The following is a 23,165-nucleotide window of genomic DNA, read 5'->3' on the forward strand; positions in this document are numbered from 1 at the left end:
GATTTGTTATCATGTTAAACGCAAGACTTGTCACAAGACTCCACCCTTTCCCAGAATTGTACATGGAAAATTAAAGTTGTAGAATAAATTCTATTAATAAGTCAAGAGATGTCATGACTCACTGACTTCCATAGAGTAGAATGCGGAATGCGGAAGGAATAAACAAATCATGAGTTCATGAAGTAATTTAAAATTGAAAGATGAGACAAAGCAAACTTAAATGAGAGCATCTCAGGCATTTGGAACTAAATCCAATTGCAAACAACTGAATATCAGCAGCTATAAATGCTTGATTGCTGTCAGCAGCCGCACCACTGCTGGCTTCAGTAGGTATGACAGGTCTGCTCACCACATCTGTACAAGCACATAAATTACTACTAGGAATTATAAACTAGGAAGTGTGCAGGCATTGATTTTGGTTACCCGAAGTTTACTTTTTGAAGGTAATATATACATTTTGAAAGCAATTTTAAAACATGATTTACTTTGTAATGGTGTAAATAATGAAATAATAATTTATATTCCTTTAGCCTTTTGTAAAATAATTTGGGCATACAGGACACATCATAAATTTTGGAATATTTCTGCAAAAAGGAAATCTGTGCTACTTTACTTTAGAACCCTCGTATTGATATCTCAGTGTGTCAATCAATTGTGCGACATGTGCTAATCATAGAATCCTGACAATGCAGAAGAGGCCATTCAGCCCATTGAGTCTGCACCGACTCTCTGACAGAATGGGCAGAATTTTATGGCCTTTCTCGTCCCAAAATTGTAAAATCCCGCTTGAGGTCGACGGACCTTTCCATGGTCACCCCTCGCCTGCTCCGATTCCGGTGGTGGGCGGGACGGTAGAATTCCAGCCAATATCTTACTCGGGACCTCTCCCCTGTCTGTCCACATAATTCCACACATTTCCCATAATTAATCTCCCTAAACACACAGTTCTACACACATAATATCACTGCATAGCAATATTGTTCAATGACACCAAAAGTACTGACTATAAAAAGGGATGCATTCATGATTCATAACTGATGGTTTAATACGGTGATGTGATAATTAGTAGACAGAAGTGATGAGAAACAAGCTAAGAACCTCCAGTAGCAAATGCTTATATGCGAAAGCTGACACATTTATTTCAAATACTAAATAACTTTGGTGAATAACTCTTTCCAAGCAGCAAATATTCTAGAAAACGCTTCTTCTCACAGCTGTACATTTTTACCTTAAGTACCACTTTTCCACGTTGAGACCCAACAGATCTCCTGGTATTCCTGCTCTAGGCCACAGCCAGGCTGGCAGTCTCCTCTCAAGTAGAAGAGTGGTTGCAGCAATCTGAAAGAGCATTAATCTTTTCAGTAATTAAATTAAAGTATAAGCTCTGAATATAAAGGAGAAACAGCATCCAAATTATTTTAAGTTTCTGATGTTAAGTTACATTCTGGTTTACTCTTCAGGGTGTTACTTACGCCCCAAAAATACATGGGAAAATTTACACTTACCCCCAGCGCTGGGCCTTGTATCCCCCAATCATCCATGACTCTTAACACTGCCTTGAAACATTTGTCAGCCAACTCAAATATCCTCTCATGTTTCGTGACGCAGCTTTTGTGTAATGCACAAGCAGCGTGTTGGTGGATGAGTCAAAAGTATCAGTGCAGCCTTTAAATTGTAAGAAATGGTTGACAACTTCTGGAGCTAAATAGTGAATGAGGATGTGATGGATTCTCAGCATGAGGAGTAGAAAAGGTTGTCCCCAGTTTAGAATCATGGAATCCTGATCTTAAATGTTTTTAACCCAAAAAGGATGCTCAACGAACAACATATCTTCATGCAGACTCCATGATCAGTTCCATGGACATTCTGTAACCAGCTGTGATTTGTGTGTATTGCTCTCAATTATAGGAAAATTATGGAAGTTTTTCCTTGTTACAGGTGCAAATGGAATGTGTGGTATCTTCAGCTGGAATCTGAGAGAGCCTCTCATTGTATAAGTGGTCCAGGACCAGTCTGTTTCTTTATGAAAATGCTGGCCTAGCCAACGATGCTTACATCCCATCAATTATACACAGACTGCTGCACTGGTGACAGCTGGGGCCAAATTAGACAGTGTATTGTGTATGGCCCTCATGTACTTGGGGCCAACTATCAAGGCTAAAAGGAGGTGATAATGGCTATTAAACCAGCCATCTCACCATTCAATGGACAAATGAGTCCAAGGTCCAGTACAATGTTGGCAGCTGGAGATGATCTACATGAGGCAGCTATTTCTCAAGACAGCAGCGATGTCAGAAACCTGACTTCTCCCTCTGCACCAAACAATTCAGGTGGTGGCACCCAGACTGTATCACTACAGGTATCAGTGATTCAATCAGCAGCAACTTACTAACAGGGCAAAACAGCAATAAGAAGAACGCTACCTAAGTCCCATAAGCCTGCTGTGCCACACATGTAGCCAACCACCTCTTCCAACCCTGGCCCAAGACTGTACCAGGAAATTTCTAAAACTGGGAAAAGAATGACACATTTAATCATTCAGGCGCGGTACCAGGTGAAGAATAAGTGAGATGGCTGACATCCACTTCTTGAAATAGATGCACTTACTTTGTGCTCCGTTAAATCTGACCTTGGTCCATGGTGAAGAATGCTGCTGACCAAGTGACATATAGGGGAACATTTTTGTTTTAGGCACAAGAGCAGACTCTGTGGTTTAATGAGCTAGCTCATTTTTGATTGGTCTCAACTTCACACTCTTGTCTTCTTACCATTTCTGGTAACCCCTTCCTTCTCCGCATGCACACTATTGTCTGATGAGATTATTAATTCAGGTAGAATAAATGGCATTGCCTGATAACTTGTGAAGAATTCTGTCCTTTTATTGCTAACATTCTCATTTCAAAATGGTGTTGTATGCTGGAGCAGACGAGTGAAGGAGCAGAGAGAGAGCTAAGATTTTACCTGTTAAAAACCTGTTTAAAATAAGTTTAAAGCACTTTGTTCTTTGTAGAACTGTTTAAAGCATTTATTTATTGTATTTACTGCTTTAAGAATTCTGAGGGAGCGGTTAGCAGGCAGTTGTGGGCCATCAGCTTTAAATCAGCGCCAGGTTTAAAAGGAGGCCTGGTGTAGACAGCGGGCAGCGTCTGAGCGGGCAGCGGAGTGAGCGGGAAGCAGAGTGAGCTAATAGGGCTTAATATCAAAAAGGGCTGGAGGGAAAAAAGGCCAGGTGAATTCGTTTGAAAAACAAGGAAAAAAAAACAAAAAAAAATTTTTTTCAAAACTACTACAGTGAATAATGGAGGGGCATGTGATGTGTGGTTTCTGTATGATGTGGGAACTGGTGGACTTCGGGGTCCATCCCAGTGACCATGTCTGCAGTAAGTGCAGGTTGCTGGAGGAGCTCCAGCTCAAGGTGGATGAGCTGGCCTCTGAGCTACAGACACTGAGGCTCATCAAGGGGAGAGAGGGTGCCATTGTCAATGGGGTGCAAGTGACATCCACCCCCCCTAGACTGGCTAACTCTAAGGGTCAGGGACAAGAGGGGGCTGCTGGGAGGAGGAAGGGGGGTGAGGAGCGGAGGCCTCAGCCTCTTAATCTGCATAACAGGTTTGAGGTTCTTGCTTCCAGGCTGGACGAGAACGAGGCAGGTGAGGTTGGTGAGCAAACTGCACACGGTACAGTGATGCAGCAGGACATAGGCAAAGAGAGGGGGAAAAGGAACGTAGTAGTGATTGGGGATAGTGGGGTGAAGGGTATTGACACTGTCCTTTGTCACAATGACAAAGTGCACAGAAGGGTGTGTTGTCTGCCTGGTGCTCGGGTACGGGATGTCGCAGCTGGGCTGCAGAGGAACCTGGAGTGGGAGGGTGAGAATCCGGTCGTTGTGGTACATGTGGGTGCCGGCGACGTAAGCAAAATGCGGACTGAGGATCTGGGGAGGGAGTATGAAAAGCTGGGAATGGAATTAAAAAGTAGAACTGACAAGGTGGTCATCTCTGGGCTACTGGCTGAACCGAGTGCAGACGGGCGTAGGGTTGACAGGATTAAGGAAGTGAATGGGTGGCTCAGGGATTGGTGTGGGAGGAATGGGTTTGAATTTATGGGGCATTGGCACCAGTATTGGGGTAGGTGGGACCTGTTCGGGCGGGATGGGGCTGGTCTGAACCGTGCTGGGACCAGAGTGCTGGCGAATCGAGTAAAGAGGACTGTAGACAGGGCTTTAAACTAATTGGGGGGGGGGGGAGGGTGCGAGGGTAGGTGATGTTACGAGGTCTAAAGTTAAGGAGAGGGTACAGGTAAGGGAAGAGGCTGAGGATGTCCCAATAATAGAGGGAGTAGGGGGCGTGAGTATGGTTGGTGGCGTTACGGCAAATAGGGTCCAGGTGAAGGCTGGGATGAAAGCGCTTTATCTGAATGCACGAAGCATTCGGAATAAAGTGGATGAGCTGGTGGCGCAGATTGACACAAATGGATACGATCTGGTGGCCATTACAGAGACGTGGCTGCAGGGTGACAGGGACTGGGAGCTGAATGTACAGGGCTATCAAGTGTTTAGGAAGGATAGGCAGGAGGGAAAAGGGGGGGGTGCGTAGCTCTGCTGATTAAGGATAGCATCACGGTGGTAGCAAGGGATGATATTGGAGCCAAGGAGCAGAACGTGGAATCGTTGTGGGTGGAGATTAGGAACAGCAAAGGGAGGAAGACGCTGGTGGGTGTCGTCTATAGGCCCCCGAATAATGATCTGGAGGTGGGGCGGGCTGTTAACGCACAAATAAGTGCGGCGTGCAGGAATGGGACGGCCGTAGTTATGGGGGATTTCAATCTGCATATTGATTGGTCGACCCATGTTGGACGCGGGGGGCTCGAGGAAGAGTTCTTGGAATGCTGCGGGATAGTTTCCTCGAACAGTGTGTGTTGGAGCCGACGAGGGAGCAAGCTATCTTGGATCTGGTGCTATGTAATGAGGCGGGTAGAATTAGGGACCTTGTGGTGAAGGATCCTCTTGGGGAGAGTGATCATTGTATGGTGGAGTTTCTGATGCAGATGGAGGAGGAGAAAGTGGGTTCCCGGACACGCGTCCTTTGTTTGAATAGAGGGGAGTACGGTAGGATGAGAGAAGGATTGGCGAATGTGGACTGGGGGAGCGCGTTGGAGGGAGGGTCTGTTGAGGAGCAGCGGAGGATCTTTAAGGAGATCTTTCTTGGTGCTCAGCAGAAATTTATTCCAATGGTCAAAAAGGATAGTAGGAGGAGAGGTAATAAGCCATGGATAACGAAGGAGGTGAAGGAAAGTGTTAAATTAAAAGCGGAGGAATTTAGAGTAGCTAAGAGTAGTGGGCGAGAAGAGGATTGGGAGAGGTTTAAATGTCAACAAAGATTGACAAAGAAGTTGATAAAGAAGGGTAGGAGAAACTATGAAGCTGGGCTCGCGCTTAATATAAAAAAGGATAGCAAGAGTTTTTATAAATATATAAAAAGGAAGAGGCTGGCTAGGGTGAACGTTGGTTCTTTAGAGGATGAGAAAGGGGACCTAGTGGTAGGGATGGGGATATGGCTAAGGTATTGAATAACTTTTTTGTTTCTGTCTTCACGGAGGAGGACGTGAATAATTTGCCGGGTGTTAGCGATGGAAAGGTGGTAGGACTGGAGGGTCTTAATGACATTACTGTTACTAGAGAGGCGGTGCTCGACAGACTGGAGGGGCTGATTGTGGACAAGTCCCCAGGACCGGATGGAATGCATCCGAGGGTTCTGAAAGAAATGGCGGAGGTGATAGTGGATGCCTTGGTGGTTATTTTCCAGACGTCGCTGGATTCCGGGGAAGTGCCGGATGATTGGAAAACGGCTAATGTTACGCCGTTGTTTAAGAAGGGTGCCAGGCAAAAGGCGGGCAATTATAGGCCGGTTAGTTTAACGTCTGTGGTAGGTAAAATGTTAGAATCTGTCATTAAGGAGGAAATTGCGAGGCATCTTGAAGGGAATTGCTTGAAAGAGCAGACGCAGCATGGTTTCATTAAAGGGAAGTCGTGTCTGACAAATTTACTGGAGTTCTATGAGGATGTGTCTAGGGCGGTGGATAGAGGAGAGCCGGTGGATGTGGTCTTTCTAGATTTTCAGAAGGCGTTTGACAAAGTACCTCACAAGAGGTTATTGCAGAAGGTCGAGGGACATGGAGTTGGGGGTAGGGTGTTAGCGTGGATAGAGGATTGGTTGTCAAAAAGGAGGCAGAGAGTGGGGGTCAACGGGTACTATTCGGATTGGCGGATGGTGACTAGTGGAGTGCCCCAGGGGTTGGTGCTGGGGCCTCAGCTTTTTACCAATTATATAGATGATCTGGAGGAGGGAACCGAGTGTAGGGTGTCGAAATTTGCTGATGACACCAAGATTGGGGGAACGGCAAATTGTGCGGAGGGTGTGGAGAGTCTGCAGAAGGATCTAGATAGGCTGGGCGAATGGGCCAGGAAATGGGAAATGGAATTTAATGTTGGCAAGTGTGAGGTGGTCCACTTTGGTAGGAAGAATGGTAGGAAGGATTATTACTTACGGGGCGAAAAACTGCAGCAGGCGACGGTGCAGAGGGACCTCGGGGTCCTTGTGCATGAGTCGCAAAAACCCAGCTTGCAGGTGCAGCAGGTGGTCAGGAAGGCAAATGGGATGCTGGCCTTCATAGCGAGGGGGATTGAATATAAAAGTAGGGAGGTCTTGCTGCAGCTGTATAGGGCATTGGTGAGGCCGCAGCTGGAGTACTGTGTGCAGTTTTGGGCGCAGCACCTGCGCAAAGATATTTTGGCCTTGGAGGGAGTGCAGAGGAGGTTTACTAGGCTGATACCGGAGTTGAGGGGGTTGAGCTATGAGGAGAGGCTGAATAAACTGGGCTTGTACTTGTTAGAGTTTAGAAGAATGAGGGGAGATCTCATTGAGATGTATAAGATGATGAATGGAATGGATAGGATAGAGGTGGAGAAACTCTTCCCGCTCAAAAAAGACAGTAGGACTAGGGGGCACAGCCTCAAGATAAAAGGGGGGCAGTTTAGAACGGAGTTGAGGAGGAACTTCTTCACTCAAAGGGTGGTGAATCTCTGGAATTCTCTGCCCGTTGAAGTGGTGGAGGCTGCCTCGCTAAATATTTTTAAGACGCGGGTTGATGGGTTTTTGATAAGAGAGGGGATTAAGGGTTATGGGGAGAGGTCGGGAAAGTGGAACTGAGCAGCGACAGATCAGCCATGATCTTATTGAATGGCGGGGCAGGCTCAAAGGGCTAGATGGCCTACTCCTGCTCCTATTTCTTATGTTCTTATGTGTCCTTGTAGTTGAATCTTTTGCCACACTACAGAAAAATTTCCAAGTCAAGTTTGTTAATGGACTTCATTATCTTCTGAAGCTTAATTATCTCTCCATAGAGTTTTCTCACTGTGAACATAAGAACATAAGAACATAAGAAATAGGAGCAGGAGTAGGCCGTATAAGCCCGACATCAACATTTTCTCCTCAATTAGATTATCTAGAAACATCCAAAGGGTTTGTTTGTAAACATGTCACTGCAAGAATAATCCTTCCTGTGAGTCGGTCACCATTCATTTACAAGGTGTTTTAGATGGAGAAATGGTTATCTGATCATACCTGCATGCATTCTCTTCCTTGAAGGCATGCATCCCACTTCCCCGAATTGAGAACTTTGGGACAAGGCACAAGGTTCTAATATGGCAGCGTGACATGATCTTCTATATCATAAACGATCTGCCTGGTATATTGCTTAGGGCTGCTCAATGTTCAGGGCCAAAAGCCTCAAACCAAATGCAAGTTATGGCCTGATACCTGTTTCTGACTCATTTGCCTAATTGGATTATGAATGGCAGCAACGTTCAATGCATTGTGTACAAGTTCTGTTGCAGACCATCCAGTACAGCTGGAATTTCCTTCTGTGTGTCTCCCTTAGTAGCCTGAGCCGAAGACAGCATCAAAGTCCTCAGCAATAGAACTGAAATGTGACCTTGTCATTTGGTGAGCTGCATCAGTGTCATCCTATCCCTATGCCCAATTGCTGTGCAATTTATGCCCACAAAGTCACTTTCTTCCAACGTAGCCTCTGAAGTCTATGTGATGCCAGTATCAGAACTGATATTTGCGAGAGTCAGATCAAGTAATGATGCATTTTCAAGGTAATACTCTGATCCTCTTTCTCTACTGGCTGAGGGATGTTGACCATCTCAGTAGCTGAAATAATAAAATGTTGCTTGCAGTGTGAGGAAAACCAAAGAGAGAGAAGTGGCTGTTGAAATCATCTGCAGCTCATCATGCATTGTATGATGTGAAAAAAAAGTAGAAAGAGGCATAAAGGATTAGGTATAAAGGACTTCTCCAGTGAGACCAGTTGCCATACTTCTGGTCTGCTTTCTTCATGATTATCAAGATGCTCTTTCCAGAGGAAAAGGGCTGTCAACAGGGCAGTGTATACATGCACGTGTGTGTAGGGTGAGGCTTGTAACAGTGATAAGTGTGTGAACATAGAGACAGGATTTTCCCCACAGGTTTCAGGGCTCCATCTTTATAATCAAATGAGGATCAGAAACCTGCACATTGTGGGAAAAGATAATTCAGCTAAAATTTTCCTTGAATTGGCCAATTAATAGCAAAGGACAGGCTCACTGCCTAATCCTGGATGGCAAGTGGGCTCTCAAAGCCAGGGGGAGATAGGAGGCTGCAGTAAGAGAGAGAGAGAGAGAGAGAGAGAGAGTGTGTGAGTATATGCCTCAAGCTGGAAGAGCTTTTTTAAAACTTGAAGCAAGAAGTCCCCAAAACAGAACCCCTCTGCCAGTCAGCCTGCATTTGCAGCCTCCAGGAAGGCCATCTCCTGGCTCCGGCAGCTGGAGCTGACAGGAACATTCTAGACACTCAGCTTTTATGAGCCAATAACAAACTATATTGGCAATGATCCTCCACCCTTCCTCCTGAGAGATAAGCTGGGGTGAGATGCTGCCAGGAAACTGGCATAGCAGTTGGCAGCACAATTTTTACATCCCCAACAGGACCTTAAAAATTCATCCCAAGGAGAAGGCTGTTTAGTGATTCACGATACAGCGACTGCAGGATGGGGCAGAATCGTGGGTGGAGGGTGACATCACACATTCTGAAAGTACTAAGGCAGTGAGTGGTACTAGTCTGATGTGGAAGTATTTCAGCAGATTTTATTTTAACTAGTTAAGTGACTGAATTTCTCTCTGCATTACAGTTCTGTTCTTTGGGGCAATGCTTCTGACACTGACGTACTCCATGATTGCTATATGCTTCCTCCTGAGTAGAATCCTGGAGAATGTCCTATTCCATGGTGGGGGGTAAGGGGGAAGAATGTCTTCCTCTACACTGCTTGTACCGATGTCTCCACTGCAGCACCAGAAAACCTTGCTGCTCACTCCCTTCCTCCTCCAGCCATTTGCTCAGTGAATTATTGCTGCAACTCTGCAGTCAGAATGCCCTTCTCCAATGAAGAGGACCCCTGACAGTCCTTGAGCCAATGAATAGCATGGCTGCACACACAAATCATTATAAGTAGCTATTGTTTAGTCGTGACTTGTATAGTTAATGAGTACCCTGCGCATTTTATCAGATCTCAGGGCACAATGTGCTATAGAGATGCTGCAGGCAGCTATTTCAAACCTTTTCATGAAAGATCACACAAACAACAAATCTTTCAGCTGACAGGCAACAGCTAAACAGACAAAGGTTTGTCTTGGGTTGTTAGAGGAACTAGAAACTGAAGTGACAACATCAAAGGGAACAGAATGTCATTAATTGGATTGCTCTACTGTGGGAAATGTCAAATAAAAAAAGCTCCTTAATGCATTGTCTCTAGTTCAAATTTCACTAGAGTTCTGGAATATATCAACAAGGGTAGAATTTTATGGACCCCGGCTGGTATGTTTACAGACGGAGCCCTTCAAATTCCGAGTGGTCTCCACGTCCCTTGTGGCACTCCTCTGACTTGTCTATAATTTTACATGGGGCAGACAAAGCTTATGGTAACCTGTCCTCACCCCAACTAAGGCATCTAAGTGGTCAGTAATTGGTCACTTCCCACCCGACCTCAATTTTGAGGCTGGCAGGAGTTCAGGGGCAGCGGAAACCCTGGCAAGTCACTTTATTCAGGTCTTAGGAGGGAAAGATGGACCCTCAATGTCCTCCTTTCCACATCAGGTTTCTCTTCTCAAGGTCTGCTCCCTCATAATGCTCTCACTCCCTTGACCTCCCCATCAATGGCCATGCCCCCCTTCCCTCACCTAGCTGGTCCTGGTCTCTGGGACTGAGAACATGGGGACTGCTTGTAGTCCCAGTCTTGACCACTGCTGCTGAATGATAGGTTGTCAGCACTCTGGAGAGGGACTTCTGTCTGAGTGAGTGGTGGAAGTCCTGTCGCCAGCCAATGAACATTCCTCGGAGTGTTAAATGTGTATTGGGCTGTTGTGGCTGGCAGGATGCATTCCTCATTGACTCTTCAGATAGGGCAGGAAACGTCACTGTCAAAACAATCCTGTCCTGAGAGTCAACCTCATGACTCTCATTGGAATGCTGCCTTAGTCCGGAAGGGTGACCTGTCTCTGATCATAATTTATAAGAAACCATCAATATTTATTTTGAATGTATTTGTCAAATTTTGAGATAGTTAGAATGACATGGCTTATATCATAATTATGGTGAGCATACATTCAGAACATTGATCTAGAAGTTCTCCCATTAGAACATCAACTCGTCTCTTAAAAGACAAGGGACATGATCTTACCAGCCATTCACACCATACTCTGCTGCAGTGAGGTCAGAGAATTTGGCGCCCAGCAAATCTCCATTCATTACAGCTGGATCCTGCCGGCGTGAACAGTGGTAACATTCTGACCAAGAGACCTTTTTTTTGTCCCCTTGCTCCTTGCAGCAAGCCAACCCTTGACAATTTTTGACAATGGTCCTAAATTTACCTGCCACCATTAATCCTATTTTCAATGCATGTGATCTAAAAAAAAGACCATATATTTTCATAAATTGGAATAAAAGAAAACTAACTGAAAAAATAAAATCTTTTGCAAAGAATATTGAAGTATTCACTACCTGAGCTTTCCACAGAGACTTTCGTTCGCTGACGACGCGATAATGAGTATCACCCATTAAAGCAATGAAAAGATTCAGGAGGAGAACAAAGCCAAAACACATGTACACCATATAAAGGACAATGATAATATCGGGGATCTTGATCTCAGGTGGACCCGGAAGTTCAGTGAGACCCATCATCAGCTGAAACAATGTGAAAATAGTGATGGTAAAATCCCTGAAGTACAAATAAGTATTTGGATCCAAGGCTTGAAAGTGAACGTCGAAACCTATGATGTTTCAAAAATAAACAAATCATTAAAAAGGTAAAAAGTATTAAATCAGTAAAATTAATGAAACAAACAGATAAAATACTGGAACTACACAGCGGGGTAGATAATCCATGAATCTGTCACTATGTGCCATGGTATGCCTGCTGGGAATCTTTGCTACTTTCATCTGCATTCTTGCAGCAAGTGGGGACTTGACCCAGCGGCCCAGAGAACTTCTGACTGAAAGGTGCTGTTGGAAGTTGCCAGCAAATCTCTTCCTCAACTATCCACCCATGAATTCCTCAGTCTCCTATACAAGGAGACCAAGAAAAATATGACAGCTGTTGGAGACTTCAATCAGCTTCTTTGAGATGGCTTTACTATCCACTGGATAGTACAGGCAAATCATGCTGAACACCCATTTATTATATTCTGCACTGCCAACGTTCTTGTGTCAGATCCACACTTACTGAGATTACTTCTGTGTTCCTCACAAGTTTCACTGTTTCTGCCCTATTTACATGCATTTTGTTTGACCTATATCAGCCTTAGTTGCCCTGTAAACATTCCCAGTGACTTAAAATTGCAATTATTATTTTTATATCAGCTTGCCAGGCAATTCTTTACAATAAAAATGAAAAAAATGAAGTGGCGAGGTAACCCTGTCAAACTGGAAGCAGCCAAGTAATAGTATGATGGCAAAGTGATTAGCACTGCTATCTCACAGCACCAGAGACCTGCATTCAATTCCAGCCTCGGGTGACTGTTTGTATGGAGTTTGCACTTTTTCCTTGTGTCTGTGTGGGTTTCCTGCAGGTGCTCCAGTTTCCTCCCACAGTCCAAAAGATCTCTGGATTACATTGATTGGCCATGGTAAATTGCTCTTTAGTGTCAGGCAAATTAGCAAGGTAAATATATGGGATTATGGGGATGGGGCCTGGATGGGATTGTTGTCAGTGCAGGCTCGATGGGCTTCTGCATGGTGGGGATAAAACAAAGTATAGCAGCATGGATTTCGAGACTGACTTGCAAGCAACAAGTTTCAAATGGGAGGGGGAATAAGCAGATGCAGTTTCAGTTTTTTTTATTTTGGATAACCAGCATTTACAATTATCTCAATAAATTACTTTCTCATTTTTCATCTCCTCATTAAACGTGCATACTTCCTGCAGCAGTTTTCAGCATTACAATAAAATCTATTCAATCCAATATCTACCCACTCCTACTCTCTATTTAATTTAGATTGATGTAATTTGTCAGTTTGCTCTTTTAATGAAGGATTGGCTCTCAAAACGTTAAATGTATTCTTTACTCTTTACAGACGCTGATGGGCCTGCTGTGTATTCCCAGCATTTTCCTTTAATTCTGACTTGCAGTGTTTACTTGGTATCAATACATTGTACACTTTACCCACCTGCACCAAATCCTATAATGACAATTATCAGCACGTAACAAAACCTCATGAGATCACCAAAGATCATCTAATAAGAGAAAAGGGAAATAATTTATTAGTTTCATTAGAGACAGATACATTATGATAACAGTGTGTCGCTGACAGTAGATTTGAAAGTAGTCTAAAAGTAAAATCAATTATACTACAAAGAAGCTTGGATAACATCAACTCCATTTTTTTTGTTTAAGGAAAGACTGATCTTACTATAGATTTTAGCATTTCAGAGATTTTGACTCCACTTACTTTCCTCATATCAACTAATTGCCATGTGCATATAAAAGATCATGCATTGTTAAACCTACTGGTTACTACTCATGTTCTATGGGGCTATTAACTATAGACTCCACAACTTGAGTTTGGGCCCAGAAGCTAAATGGTAGGTTGAGAAATTAATTTCATGCAGGAACCTTAGACCCAACAGAAAGAGTCTTCCATTCCATCGGGCGAGGCTCTTTTGTGAGCCTAGCTCCCAAGAAGTCATAATCTTTGGCTTTAAAACACACATGTTTTTTTTCCATCTTGCACCAATGTTTTAAGGAAGTGTAAGAACAATGATGAAAGTAGGAGCATCGTGGTAGAAAAATGTTTGGAAAAGCATTACAGTTTATTTGGTCTTTCTTACTCAGCCCAGACCCGCCCCACCCCCGAACAATATTGGTGTCCATTTTGAATTTATAAAAACAGGTTACGAAAATCATTAAAAGTTGCTGAAAAAAAAGTTAAGAAAATTGGGCACAGATAACAAATGTCAAAGCCAAAAAACTAACTTGTAAATGAGTAAGTCAGTGTTTCCTTCTGGAGTGACAGATGATCAACCACACGAATATTCATGCAATCTTCAAATAAAAAGAAACACAGGACCCTTAAAAAGGGACACCATGCTTATAATTAGAACGTTCAAGTTGATTTTTCGCTGAATGACATACTAAGAAAATAAACTACCAACCTTTTGAATCATGATGCACAGGGGACCAAGCAACTTGAATCCACGTGCAAAGTAAAGGACATTACACCAGGCACTTATCAGGGCATACGCCATTATAACTGTTTCCCATTCATGGTTCAAAACTCTTAGTATCATGGTGATAAGAACAAAGCAAGCATAAACAATCCTGGAAATCAAAATTAGAAAACAATTTCCTAAGTTGTGGGAGAAAGAGAAAAAGTCTTATGTTATAAAGTTGTTGACACTTGAAGGGAGGTTTTTTTTGCTATAGTTCATTTCAGGCATTTTTTGCCCAGTTACTAAATGAATTGCTACCTTTTTAGAGATTTCCAATGTTAGCTCACTTAGTTAACTATTCATGGTTGCCTGTTATAGAATCATAGAATTCCTAGAGTGCAGAAAGACAGCCCATTCAGCCTGCACCTGTACCACCCAGGCACTACCCACCCATTTATCATGCTAAACCCCCTGACATGAAGGAGCAATTTAGCACGGCCAATGAATCTAACCCACACATCTTTGGAGTGAGAGGGGAAACTGGAACACCAGGCAGGAAATCCACACAGACGCGGGGAGAATGTGCAAACTCCACAGTCTCCGGAGGCCAGAATTGAACCTAGGTCCCTGGCGCTGTGAGGCAGCAATGTTAACCATTGTGCCACTGTGCTGCACTGTGTTTTTAGACAGGGAACGAGTTTAATGAGGAGCTACAGTTTATTTGGTGCACAGACTTAAGTTAAATCTATGTTCAAACATAATGGCAAGACTACATATGTAGATTGTTACACTGTCACAACCTGTATAAATGACATTTTACACATTTTAGAACTTCTCAGGTTGGGAGAGGGGAGAGATGATAAGTCACACCAATGCCAACTGTTAAGCATTAAAAAATTATTTGCACGAGTGACAAAGCAATATGACAACTGGTGCTCAGTTTTTGGTCAGATAAACGAATATGCAGCTATGTGAATTAGATTGCACTGCATTTCTTCAGAGCAACCCAACTCAGAAGACACCACTGCATCGTTCTTAACATTCTACCTGTGTACACAACACGCTGGCTACGAAAACAGACACACAGAACAATACATTTAAGGGAGTTTCATAAGTTAATGCTGTACGTTCATGAAGAATTCAGAGTTTTGTACAGTTGAGTATTAAAACTTCATTGATAACACGTTACTGTTGGTGAAATCTTACCAAAACTTAAGTGTCAGGCACAGACTGAAAACTGGCGTGAAGCTCTCCAGCTACATAGACCAGTTTTCTCTCCAGCTCCTCAGCCTCTTAATCTAAAATAAATGAATTGCTTAGGTTCACACTGTCACTCTGGTGGGGCTGGGCCTCAGCGATGGCAAGACGCACTCCACAGAGATTGAGGTACCATCTTTAATGGATGATCCTGATCAGAACAAAAAAATAAGTTCCTCCCCTCACCACCACAGAGGCATCGGGACCTCTACACCTCCCCCCACTCCCCAACTGATAATCATTGTTGGCATTCCCTTTCCCCTTTCAGGGCCCACACCCTCCGCCACATGTAAATGAACCCCTCCATGGGGTTCCCACTGGAGTTCATCTCTGGCACTGCCCCCAGTACACGCTGGCACTGTACTAACCTGGCAGTTGGGTATGTCCCTTTCCTGCCCTGCCCCAGGGGGTATACTTATCTCTGTGTCCTTGACTGTTTCTCGTTTGTACAAATCTGTTGTGAACCTCACTGACATGACAGATATGAATACTTAGTGAGGGACGGTCATGTGGCGGGGAGCCCATTATTGATGTCTCAATTCATGAAAATCTATTTAAACGAGGCTCCTGCTCTTTGTTGGTGTGAACCTCACGATGTCCCTGGCGAGGGGTGGATAAAATCGGGAAACGTGATGTCGCTGGAGCAAATTGTATTCCCGAGTCTCTCTGGATTTTCTGTCCATGCCACCATTTTAAACGCGGACTGAAAATCCACCCCCCCATCCCCACTGTATGTATCCAGGCTTGCTTCCACACTTGTCTCTGTCCAGTTCACAGCTGTCTCTACTGCCAGGTCATGTGTCTCTCTGCATCATATTCTGGGTGGTGCCATTTGCTAACTGCATTCTAATCCTTGCAATGCCAGATACTTTAATACTAAATACATCCATCACCAAATCTTTATCCAACACGTACTTACATTTTACTCAGGCTACCCCTTCTCCCACTCCCTCCAATCTACGGCAATTCCTCCAGATCTCATTTGGAGTAGCGATAGGCTCTGTTGATTTGGGCAACCTTTATTGATTCAGCAAGACTCTGAAAAGCACCGAGGGTCAGAGGGACTTTGGTGTTTACGTACACTGGTCCCTTAAGGTACATGGGCAGGTGATTTAATTTGATTTGATATATTACCATCACATGTATTAGTATACAGTGAAAAGTATTATTTCTTGTGCACTATACAGGCAAAGCAAACCGTTCAGAGAAGGAAATGAGAGAATACAGAATGTAGTGTTACAGTCATAGGTGTACAGAAAGATCAATTTAACGTGAGGCAGGTCCTGATGGCTGCAGGGAAGAAGCTGTTTTTGAATCAGTTGGTATGTGACCTCGACTTTTGTATCATTTTCCCGACGGAAGAAGGTGGAAGAGAAAATGTCCGAGGTGTGTAGGGTCCTTAATTATGCTTTTCTGAGGCAGTGGGAAGTGTAGACAGCGTCAATGGATGGGAGGCTAGTTTGAGTGATGGACTGGGCTTCATTCACGATGCTTTGTGTTTCATGTGGTCTTACAGCAGTAGCCACACCAAGCTGAGATACAATCAGAAAGAATGCTTTCTATTGTGTGTCTGAAGAAGTTGGTGAGAATTGGAACGGACTTACCAAATGTCCTTAGTCTCCTGAGAAAGTAGAAGTTTGGTGGGCTTTCTTAATTATAGTGTCGGTGTGGAGGGATTAGGACAGGTTGTAGGTGATCGGGACACCTAAAAACTTGAAACTTTTGACCATTTCTACTTCGTCCCCATTGATGAAGACAGGGGCATGTTCTTCACTACGTTTCCTGAAATCGATTACTATCTCCTTCATTTTGTTGACACTGAGGGACAGATTATTGTTGCTGCACGAGTTCACCAGATTCTCTACCTCTATCCTGTACTCTGTCTCATCATTTTTTGAGATCCGACGCATAATAGTCAGCAAACTTGAAAACTGAGTTCGAGGGGAATTTGGTCACACAGTCATAGGTGTATAAGGAGTACATCAGGGGGCTGAGAACACAGCCTGTGGGGCACCGGTGTTGAGGACAATCATGAAGGAAGAGTTGTTGCCTATCCTTACTGATTGCGCTCCGTGGATTAGGTAGTCTAGGATCCAGTTGCAGAGGGAGCAGCCGAGCCTCAGGCCATGAAGTTTGGAAATGAGTCTCATAGGAATAATGGTGTTAAAAGCTGAGCTGTGGTCATGAATAGGAGTCTGACATAAGTGTCTTTGTTACTTATTTATTCCAGGTTTGAGTGTAGAGCCAGGGAGGTAGTGCCTTCTACGGACCTGTTGAAGCAATAGGCGAACTGTAGTGGTTCCAGGCAATCTGGCAGGCCATGATTTTTGTGCCATGACTAATCTTTCAAAGTGCTTCATAATGGTGGATGTCAGAGCCATCGGATGATAGTCATTAAGACACGCTGCCTAGTTTTCCTTTGGTACCTGGACAATGGTCATCTTCTTGAAGCAGGAAGGGGCCTCAGATTGATGTAGACAGAGGTTGAAGATGTTTACAAATACCCCCGCCAGCTGGTCCGTGCAGGACTTGAGTGCACGTCCAGGTACCCCATCTGGGCCAGTTGCTTTCCGCGGGTTAACTTTTGAGAAGGCTGTTCTGATGTCAGCAATGTTGACCTTGGATACTGGTTTGCCTGAGGCTTCTGGGATGGAGGGCGTGCTCTCACTGACCTCTTGCTCAAAACGGGCATAGAATACACTGAGCTCAGCAGGGAGTCCCTGTGGCTAGCCTGGGATTCCAACTTGGTCCAGTTCTGTCTTTTGGCATCTTTGATGGATCTCCATAGATCGTATCTGGCCTTCTTGTATAGCTTAGGATCACCTAAATTGAATGCCTCAGACCTGGACTTCAGCCATGATGTGGAGATGCCGGTGTTGGATGGAGATGGGCACAGCATGAAGTCTCACAACAGCAGGTTAAAGCCCAACCGTTTATTTGGAATCACGAGCTTTAGGAGCACTGCTCCTTCATCAGGTGGGAAGGAGCAGCCTCTGAAAGCTCATGATTCCAAATAAACTTGTTGGACTTTAACCTGGTGTTGTGGGACTTCTTACTGGACTTCAGCAGGCAGTGAATATCCCTGTTCATTCACAGTTTCCAGGAAACATGTGGATTTGCTTCTTTGGCACAGTCTTCTACGCATTTACTAATGAAGTCAGTTACTGTAGTGGCGTACTCATTCAGGCTGATTGCAGAGTTTTTAAATACTGACCAGCCTACTGATTCTAAGCAGATCATCTGATTCCTCAGACCAACATTGCATGACTTTCTTAGACAGATTCTCTCTTTTTAGTTTTTGCTAGTAAGCTGAGAGCAGGAGCACAGCCTTGTGGTCTGATTTATCAAAGCGTGGGCAGGCACTAGGCATTTTTGATATTTGTGCAGCAGTGGTCTAGGAGTCTGGTGGAACAGGAGATGTGTTCATAGTATCTTGATAGAATAAAGTTGGTAGAATAAAGGTGGATAAAGTGGTTCAGAAGATACATGGTATACTTGTCTTTATTAGCCAAGGCATAGAGTTTAAGAGTTTAAAGTTTTAAAGTTTATTTATTAGTATCACAAGTAGGCTTACGTTTACACTGCAATGAAGTTACTGCGAAAATCCCCAAATCACCACACTCTAGCGCCTATTTGGATACACTGAGGGAGCACTGGGAGGATTTGCTGAAACTATATAAAATGTTGTTTTGGCAACAGCTAGACTATTATGTGTTGTTCTGGAATCCACGTTTTTGGAGGGATATGATAGTACTGGAAAGGGTGCAGAGGAGATTTACCAGGATGTTGCCTAGGCTGGAGAATTTTAGTTATGAAGAAAGATTGGATCCACAAGGGTTGTTTTCCTGAGAGCAGAGGAGACTGAGGGGAGCACGATTGAGATGTATAAAATGATGAAGGGCACAGATAAACAAGGAGGAATGTTCCCCTTTGGTGAAGGGATCAATGACCAGGGAGCACAGATTTAAGGTAAGGGGCAGGAGTTTTAGAGAGGATGTTAGGGAAAAATTTTTTACCCAACGGGTGGTGGGAGTCTGGAAATTACTGTCTGAAAAGGTGGTGGAGGCAGAGACCCCCATAACATTTAAGAAGTATTTAGTTGTGCACTTGTGATGCCAAGGTATACAAAGTTATGGACCAAGTGCTGGAAAATGGGATGAGAATAGGTGGGTGGTTTGACTTTGACCAGAGCAGGCATGATGGGCAAAGGACCTTTACTCGTGCTGTAGACCGCTTTCACTCTATGACAAAGTTTGAGTTTTGGTTTGTGTTTCTGGCACTTGGTGCTCTTCTAATTAGTTCAAGTATACAGGAAGAAGTTTACCTTGACAGATGAGGAGGAGGCCCCTCCTGTTCCTCTTGATCATTTCTTCCAGTGTCTGGATAGGATATGACCTTGGCTGGTCATCATCGATCCGGACAATGATGCCCTCTCTTTTAAGGTTCCATATCCACACCTTGTCCCCTTTCTGTAACTATGGCTGGTTTCTAGTATGGTACTTTCTATTGTAAGTGGAAGTAGTCATTGTCTGGAGGACTGTGCTGAGACGTTTCAGTTGGCTTTGGCTGCCAACCCTGTAATTAATTTTTTTGGCAGCATTGGGATTTGGGTGCCGAGTTTTCTGCCCATTGGGCTAATCCATATTGCAGCAGAGTGAACTTCAGATAAAAGTGCCACAGGGAAATTGCTGTTTTTTTCTCAGAAGAGTTTTAATGGTGTCCACTTCCGCCTCATCGTTCGATTGTGTATACATTAGGGAGCCGGTATAACGTTAAAAGTCATAACTGATAGCAAATTGGGTGAAGTATTCACTTTCAAATTGTGGGCTGCTATCAGACATCATCTGACTTGGGATATCACAGCAAACATTTCGATAAGGATCTCACAATTGCCTCAGTGGTCATCATGTGTTATTGTTTCATCGCAATCCATCGGGGGAAGCAGTCAACCACAAGGGGAAATAAATTATTGCGATAAGAAAGATGAGAGTATTGCCGTTAAAAACTAATAGATCAATTCCCATCTGTTCCCATGGCCTGGTCAGGAACTGTGTGAGGATGAGGGGCTCTTTCTGGTCCAGGTCATGCAGTACACACTCCTGAGAGTTTGTGATAATTTCTTCAATGGCCCATGATATTTCTGACCACCATCCTGCAGACTGGGTACACGCTCTGAACTTTGGAAAGCCCAAGTGGTCTTGGGGAATTTTTGGGAACTTCTGACCACAGGGTGACTGGAATGATTGTATACTAGCAAATTATCCATTATGGCAAAGTGTTCTTGCTGTTCAGAATTAATTCTCATAATGTTGCTGCCTGACCTAAGCTTTGCACACCCTTATTGACAGTGACACCACACGTGGACGCACCCCTCATCTTCTGCTCCTAATGGATTTGCTGGAGTTTTCCTGAGGTAGGTAGCAAATGTCTCCTAGTCACTTAGAAGTATGGCTGAGCTCCTTAATCAGGTTGACATCATGTGTCAAAGGAAGGTCAATGTGGTCCTGGTTAGTATGTCTGTAGTCATTTGACATTCCCCTTGAACGTACACCGTGTCATTTGTGAATCTCCTGAGACATAAACAGAATCTCTGAATCCAGAGGGGCACCTTGCAAGTTCCTTTTCATCTAAAAGTGGAACCAGCAGTCTATCAATGGTAACTTTCAGGCTGCTAATGTAATCAGAGAACTTCTTGCAAGCCCACGTAACTGAGAAAATTTCTTTCTCAATAATGGCTTTAACACAACCAGGAGTGTCTTGCTGTGCTGGGATCTTGTCAGCAGGGATGAGGATTTCAGGTAAACAGCGTGTGACTGTATATTTATTGTCTGAAAATCTGTTTAAGTATTCAAGGTGCTTCAAAGTAATAAGGAAATAAAACAAAACCACAAAAAAATTCAGCTCTTTCTTACATTGATTGTCTTGTCCATATATTTAACTGAATCGCTAAGTTATTTACCAGTGTAATCAAAACAAGACAGGTAGAAAGTTCCTTAGATAGGGTCCAGAAAATTCAAATCCTGGCTTAGAATGAAAGTGCTTGCTCATGTCGTCAAGGTCTTTTGGCTCTGCACTCTGTGGACATTCACATTGGAACACCATGAGATTTTGTGGCGTCCTCAGCTGTACAGTGCTGTTTTTACCTTTTGCCTTTCTGCTTCCAGTTCTCTCCCTTTGTGTCTTCACTTTAGATGCTTTCAGCTAGGTCAGAATGCTGCTCCTTTAATTCTCCAGCTTTCAAATTTCTGCCTCAACTTCTCTGAAAATCTCATTAGCTCCCACCATGTTGTACGTTCAATAGATTTCACAAAGAGTTTGAAGTCTTCTTTGTTGGAATATTAACTGTTTATTGATAATGCATAACTACGTATATACACACAGGGTATAGCTTAAGCTGTAAGCTAACTCCATTCTTGTTTCTGCACAGGTCAGTGTCCAGTCCACTATTAACCTTCATTTCAGGTCATGTGCCTCTTTACATCATACTGTAGGCAGTCCTGTTTCCCAACCCCACATTAAATCTTGCTATGCAAGATAATCTAACATTACAGATAAAACTACCCATTAGTAACCTATATTGTGGAAAAAGTATGCCACAAAGAATTGTCAGCAAGCATATTTATTGCTTTCCACCTTAAGCATAAAGATTATTGACCGTACCTCATGCAATTCTAACTTCCACAGGATATGCTTCCACTTCACAACATGCAAAGCAAAACCTTGCCACTGTTTTGTCTTCCAAGGATATAACATCTCTGTCATGTAAAATAACTTGACTACACAATCACTTACTAAAATCCAGGTCAACATGCAGACTGGGATAGGTTTCTCATTAGAACAGATGTTCCATTGGATTTCAGCATCATGTTAGTATTTTTCTGCGTGCATATTATGATGACAAAACTAAACTGCAGAAAGATGTCCTTAGTGAAAGAGATACAAAAGTGTCCAAAAGGGGCAATTTTTTCACACAGAAGGTGATGAGTGTCTGGAACAAGCTGCCAGAGGTAGTAGTAGAGGAAAGGTACAATTTTATCTTTTAAAAAGCATTTAGATAGTTACATGGGTACGATGGATATAGAGGGATATGGGCCAAATGCAGGCAACTGGGGTTAGCGTAGGGGTTTAAAAAAAAAATAAGGGCGGCATGGACAAGTTGGGCTGAAGGACCTGTTTCCATGCTGTAAATCTCTATGACTCTGACTGCTCTTATGTGGCTAAGTAGCTCTGGTGGAATTTATTACATTCCTGGATATGGATGGAATTTCGCGGTGACCACAGGGATCTTACACACTGGTTGAAGAATCAACTGGAATCCTGCATCACTTTCTCCAGGAAGCCGGTGCAAGAATAAAGTAACCAGGAACTGCATAGCCTTTCCAATATGGTACCACCACTGGGACTACTGGCCTGCAACAGGGGTTGTTACTGGATCCCTATGCTGAGAGAAGTGGGTCTGCAAGGAGGTTGGTTTTCAGTAGACCACCACAACCTCCTGTCTTCCCCCCCCAGCCCCCTAAACCCTTTCCTGATGCCAGGTCCCTCAATTCGACATGGAGCCCCTGTGAATGAGGCACACTCACTGACTGGCCACTGCCAAGCTCAATATGGTTTGTTGGTCAGCTTTCTGGAGGGATATGAGATGCATGATCGTGTACTGTCTGAGCCACCATGATAACCTGGTGGGCTCAGGGACAATTGATCACTAACAGGCCTTGCTGCCTTGGCTCTGCCAGCAGACAGGTTTCCTGTGCTGGCCTCTTCCTGCCATTGTATGAGACCGTTTTTCTGCCACCTTAAGTGAAATGTGCAGCTTCCTGCATGATTCTCCCAGCCTGCCTGCCACCATGTCCCATTCAGCAGCTTCGACTAAATTCCACCCGATGGGTCTGTGCAAGCTTCCTCAGGTGAATGCAGACTTCCCCTGGATCACTTCTGCACACTTTCTCTTTATCCCGAAGGTTCCTAAGAACAAGAGGAATGACCATAGGAATACCAATGCTGTCCAGTATTTTTCCCAACCAAAGACCAATTGCCTGAAATGGCAGGATGGTGGAAAGAAACAAAGAGAGTTGCAGTAACCTGCAAAATGGCACAAAAAATACTGCACCTAAAAAGGGGTGGGAACTGGAAAACAGACTAAAAAAAAATCTACATCACTGATA

The 23,165-nt window shown here is 43.8% G+C and overlaps 1 protein-coding gene across 1 annotated transcript in view; it reads right to left on the minus strand.

Moving 5' to 3' along the window:
* LOC145341471 (transient receptor potential cation channel subfamily V member 6-like) overlaps positions 1-23,165 on the minus strand; it is a 130,738-nt gene that overhangs the window by 15,289 nt on the left and 92,284 nt on the right. The window contains exons 11-14 of the mRNA XM_080186437.1: positions 13,747-13,912; positions 12,762-12,828; positions 11,097-11,365; positions 1,229-1,338 (exon numbers count right to left, since the gene is read on the minus strand). Of these exons, the coding sequence (XP_080042563.1) occupies positions 1,229-1,338; positions 11,097-11,365; positions 12,762-12,828; positions 13,747-13,912 (612 nt within the window). The remainder of the gene's footprint in view (positions 1-1,228; positions 1,339-11,096; positions 11,366-12,761; positions 12,829-13,746; positions 13,913-23,165) is intronic.

Source organism: Carcharhinus amblyrhynchos, chromosome 3, assembly GCF_965287045.1.
Source record: "Carcharhinus amblyrhynchos chromosome 3, sCarAmb.v2.hapA, whole genome shotgun sequence".
Taxonomy (NCBI): Eukaryota; Metazoa; Chordata; class Chondrichthyes; order Carcharhiniformes; family Carcharhinidae; genus Carcharhinus; species Carcharhinus amblyrhynchos.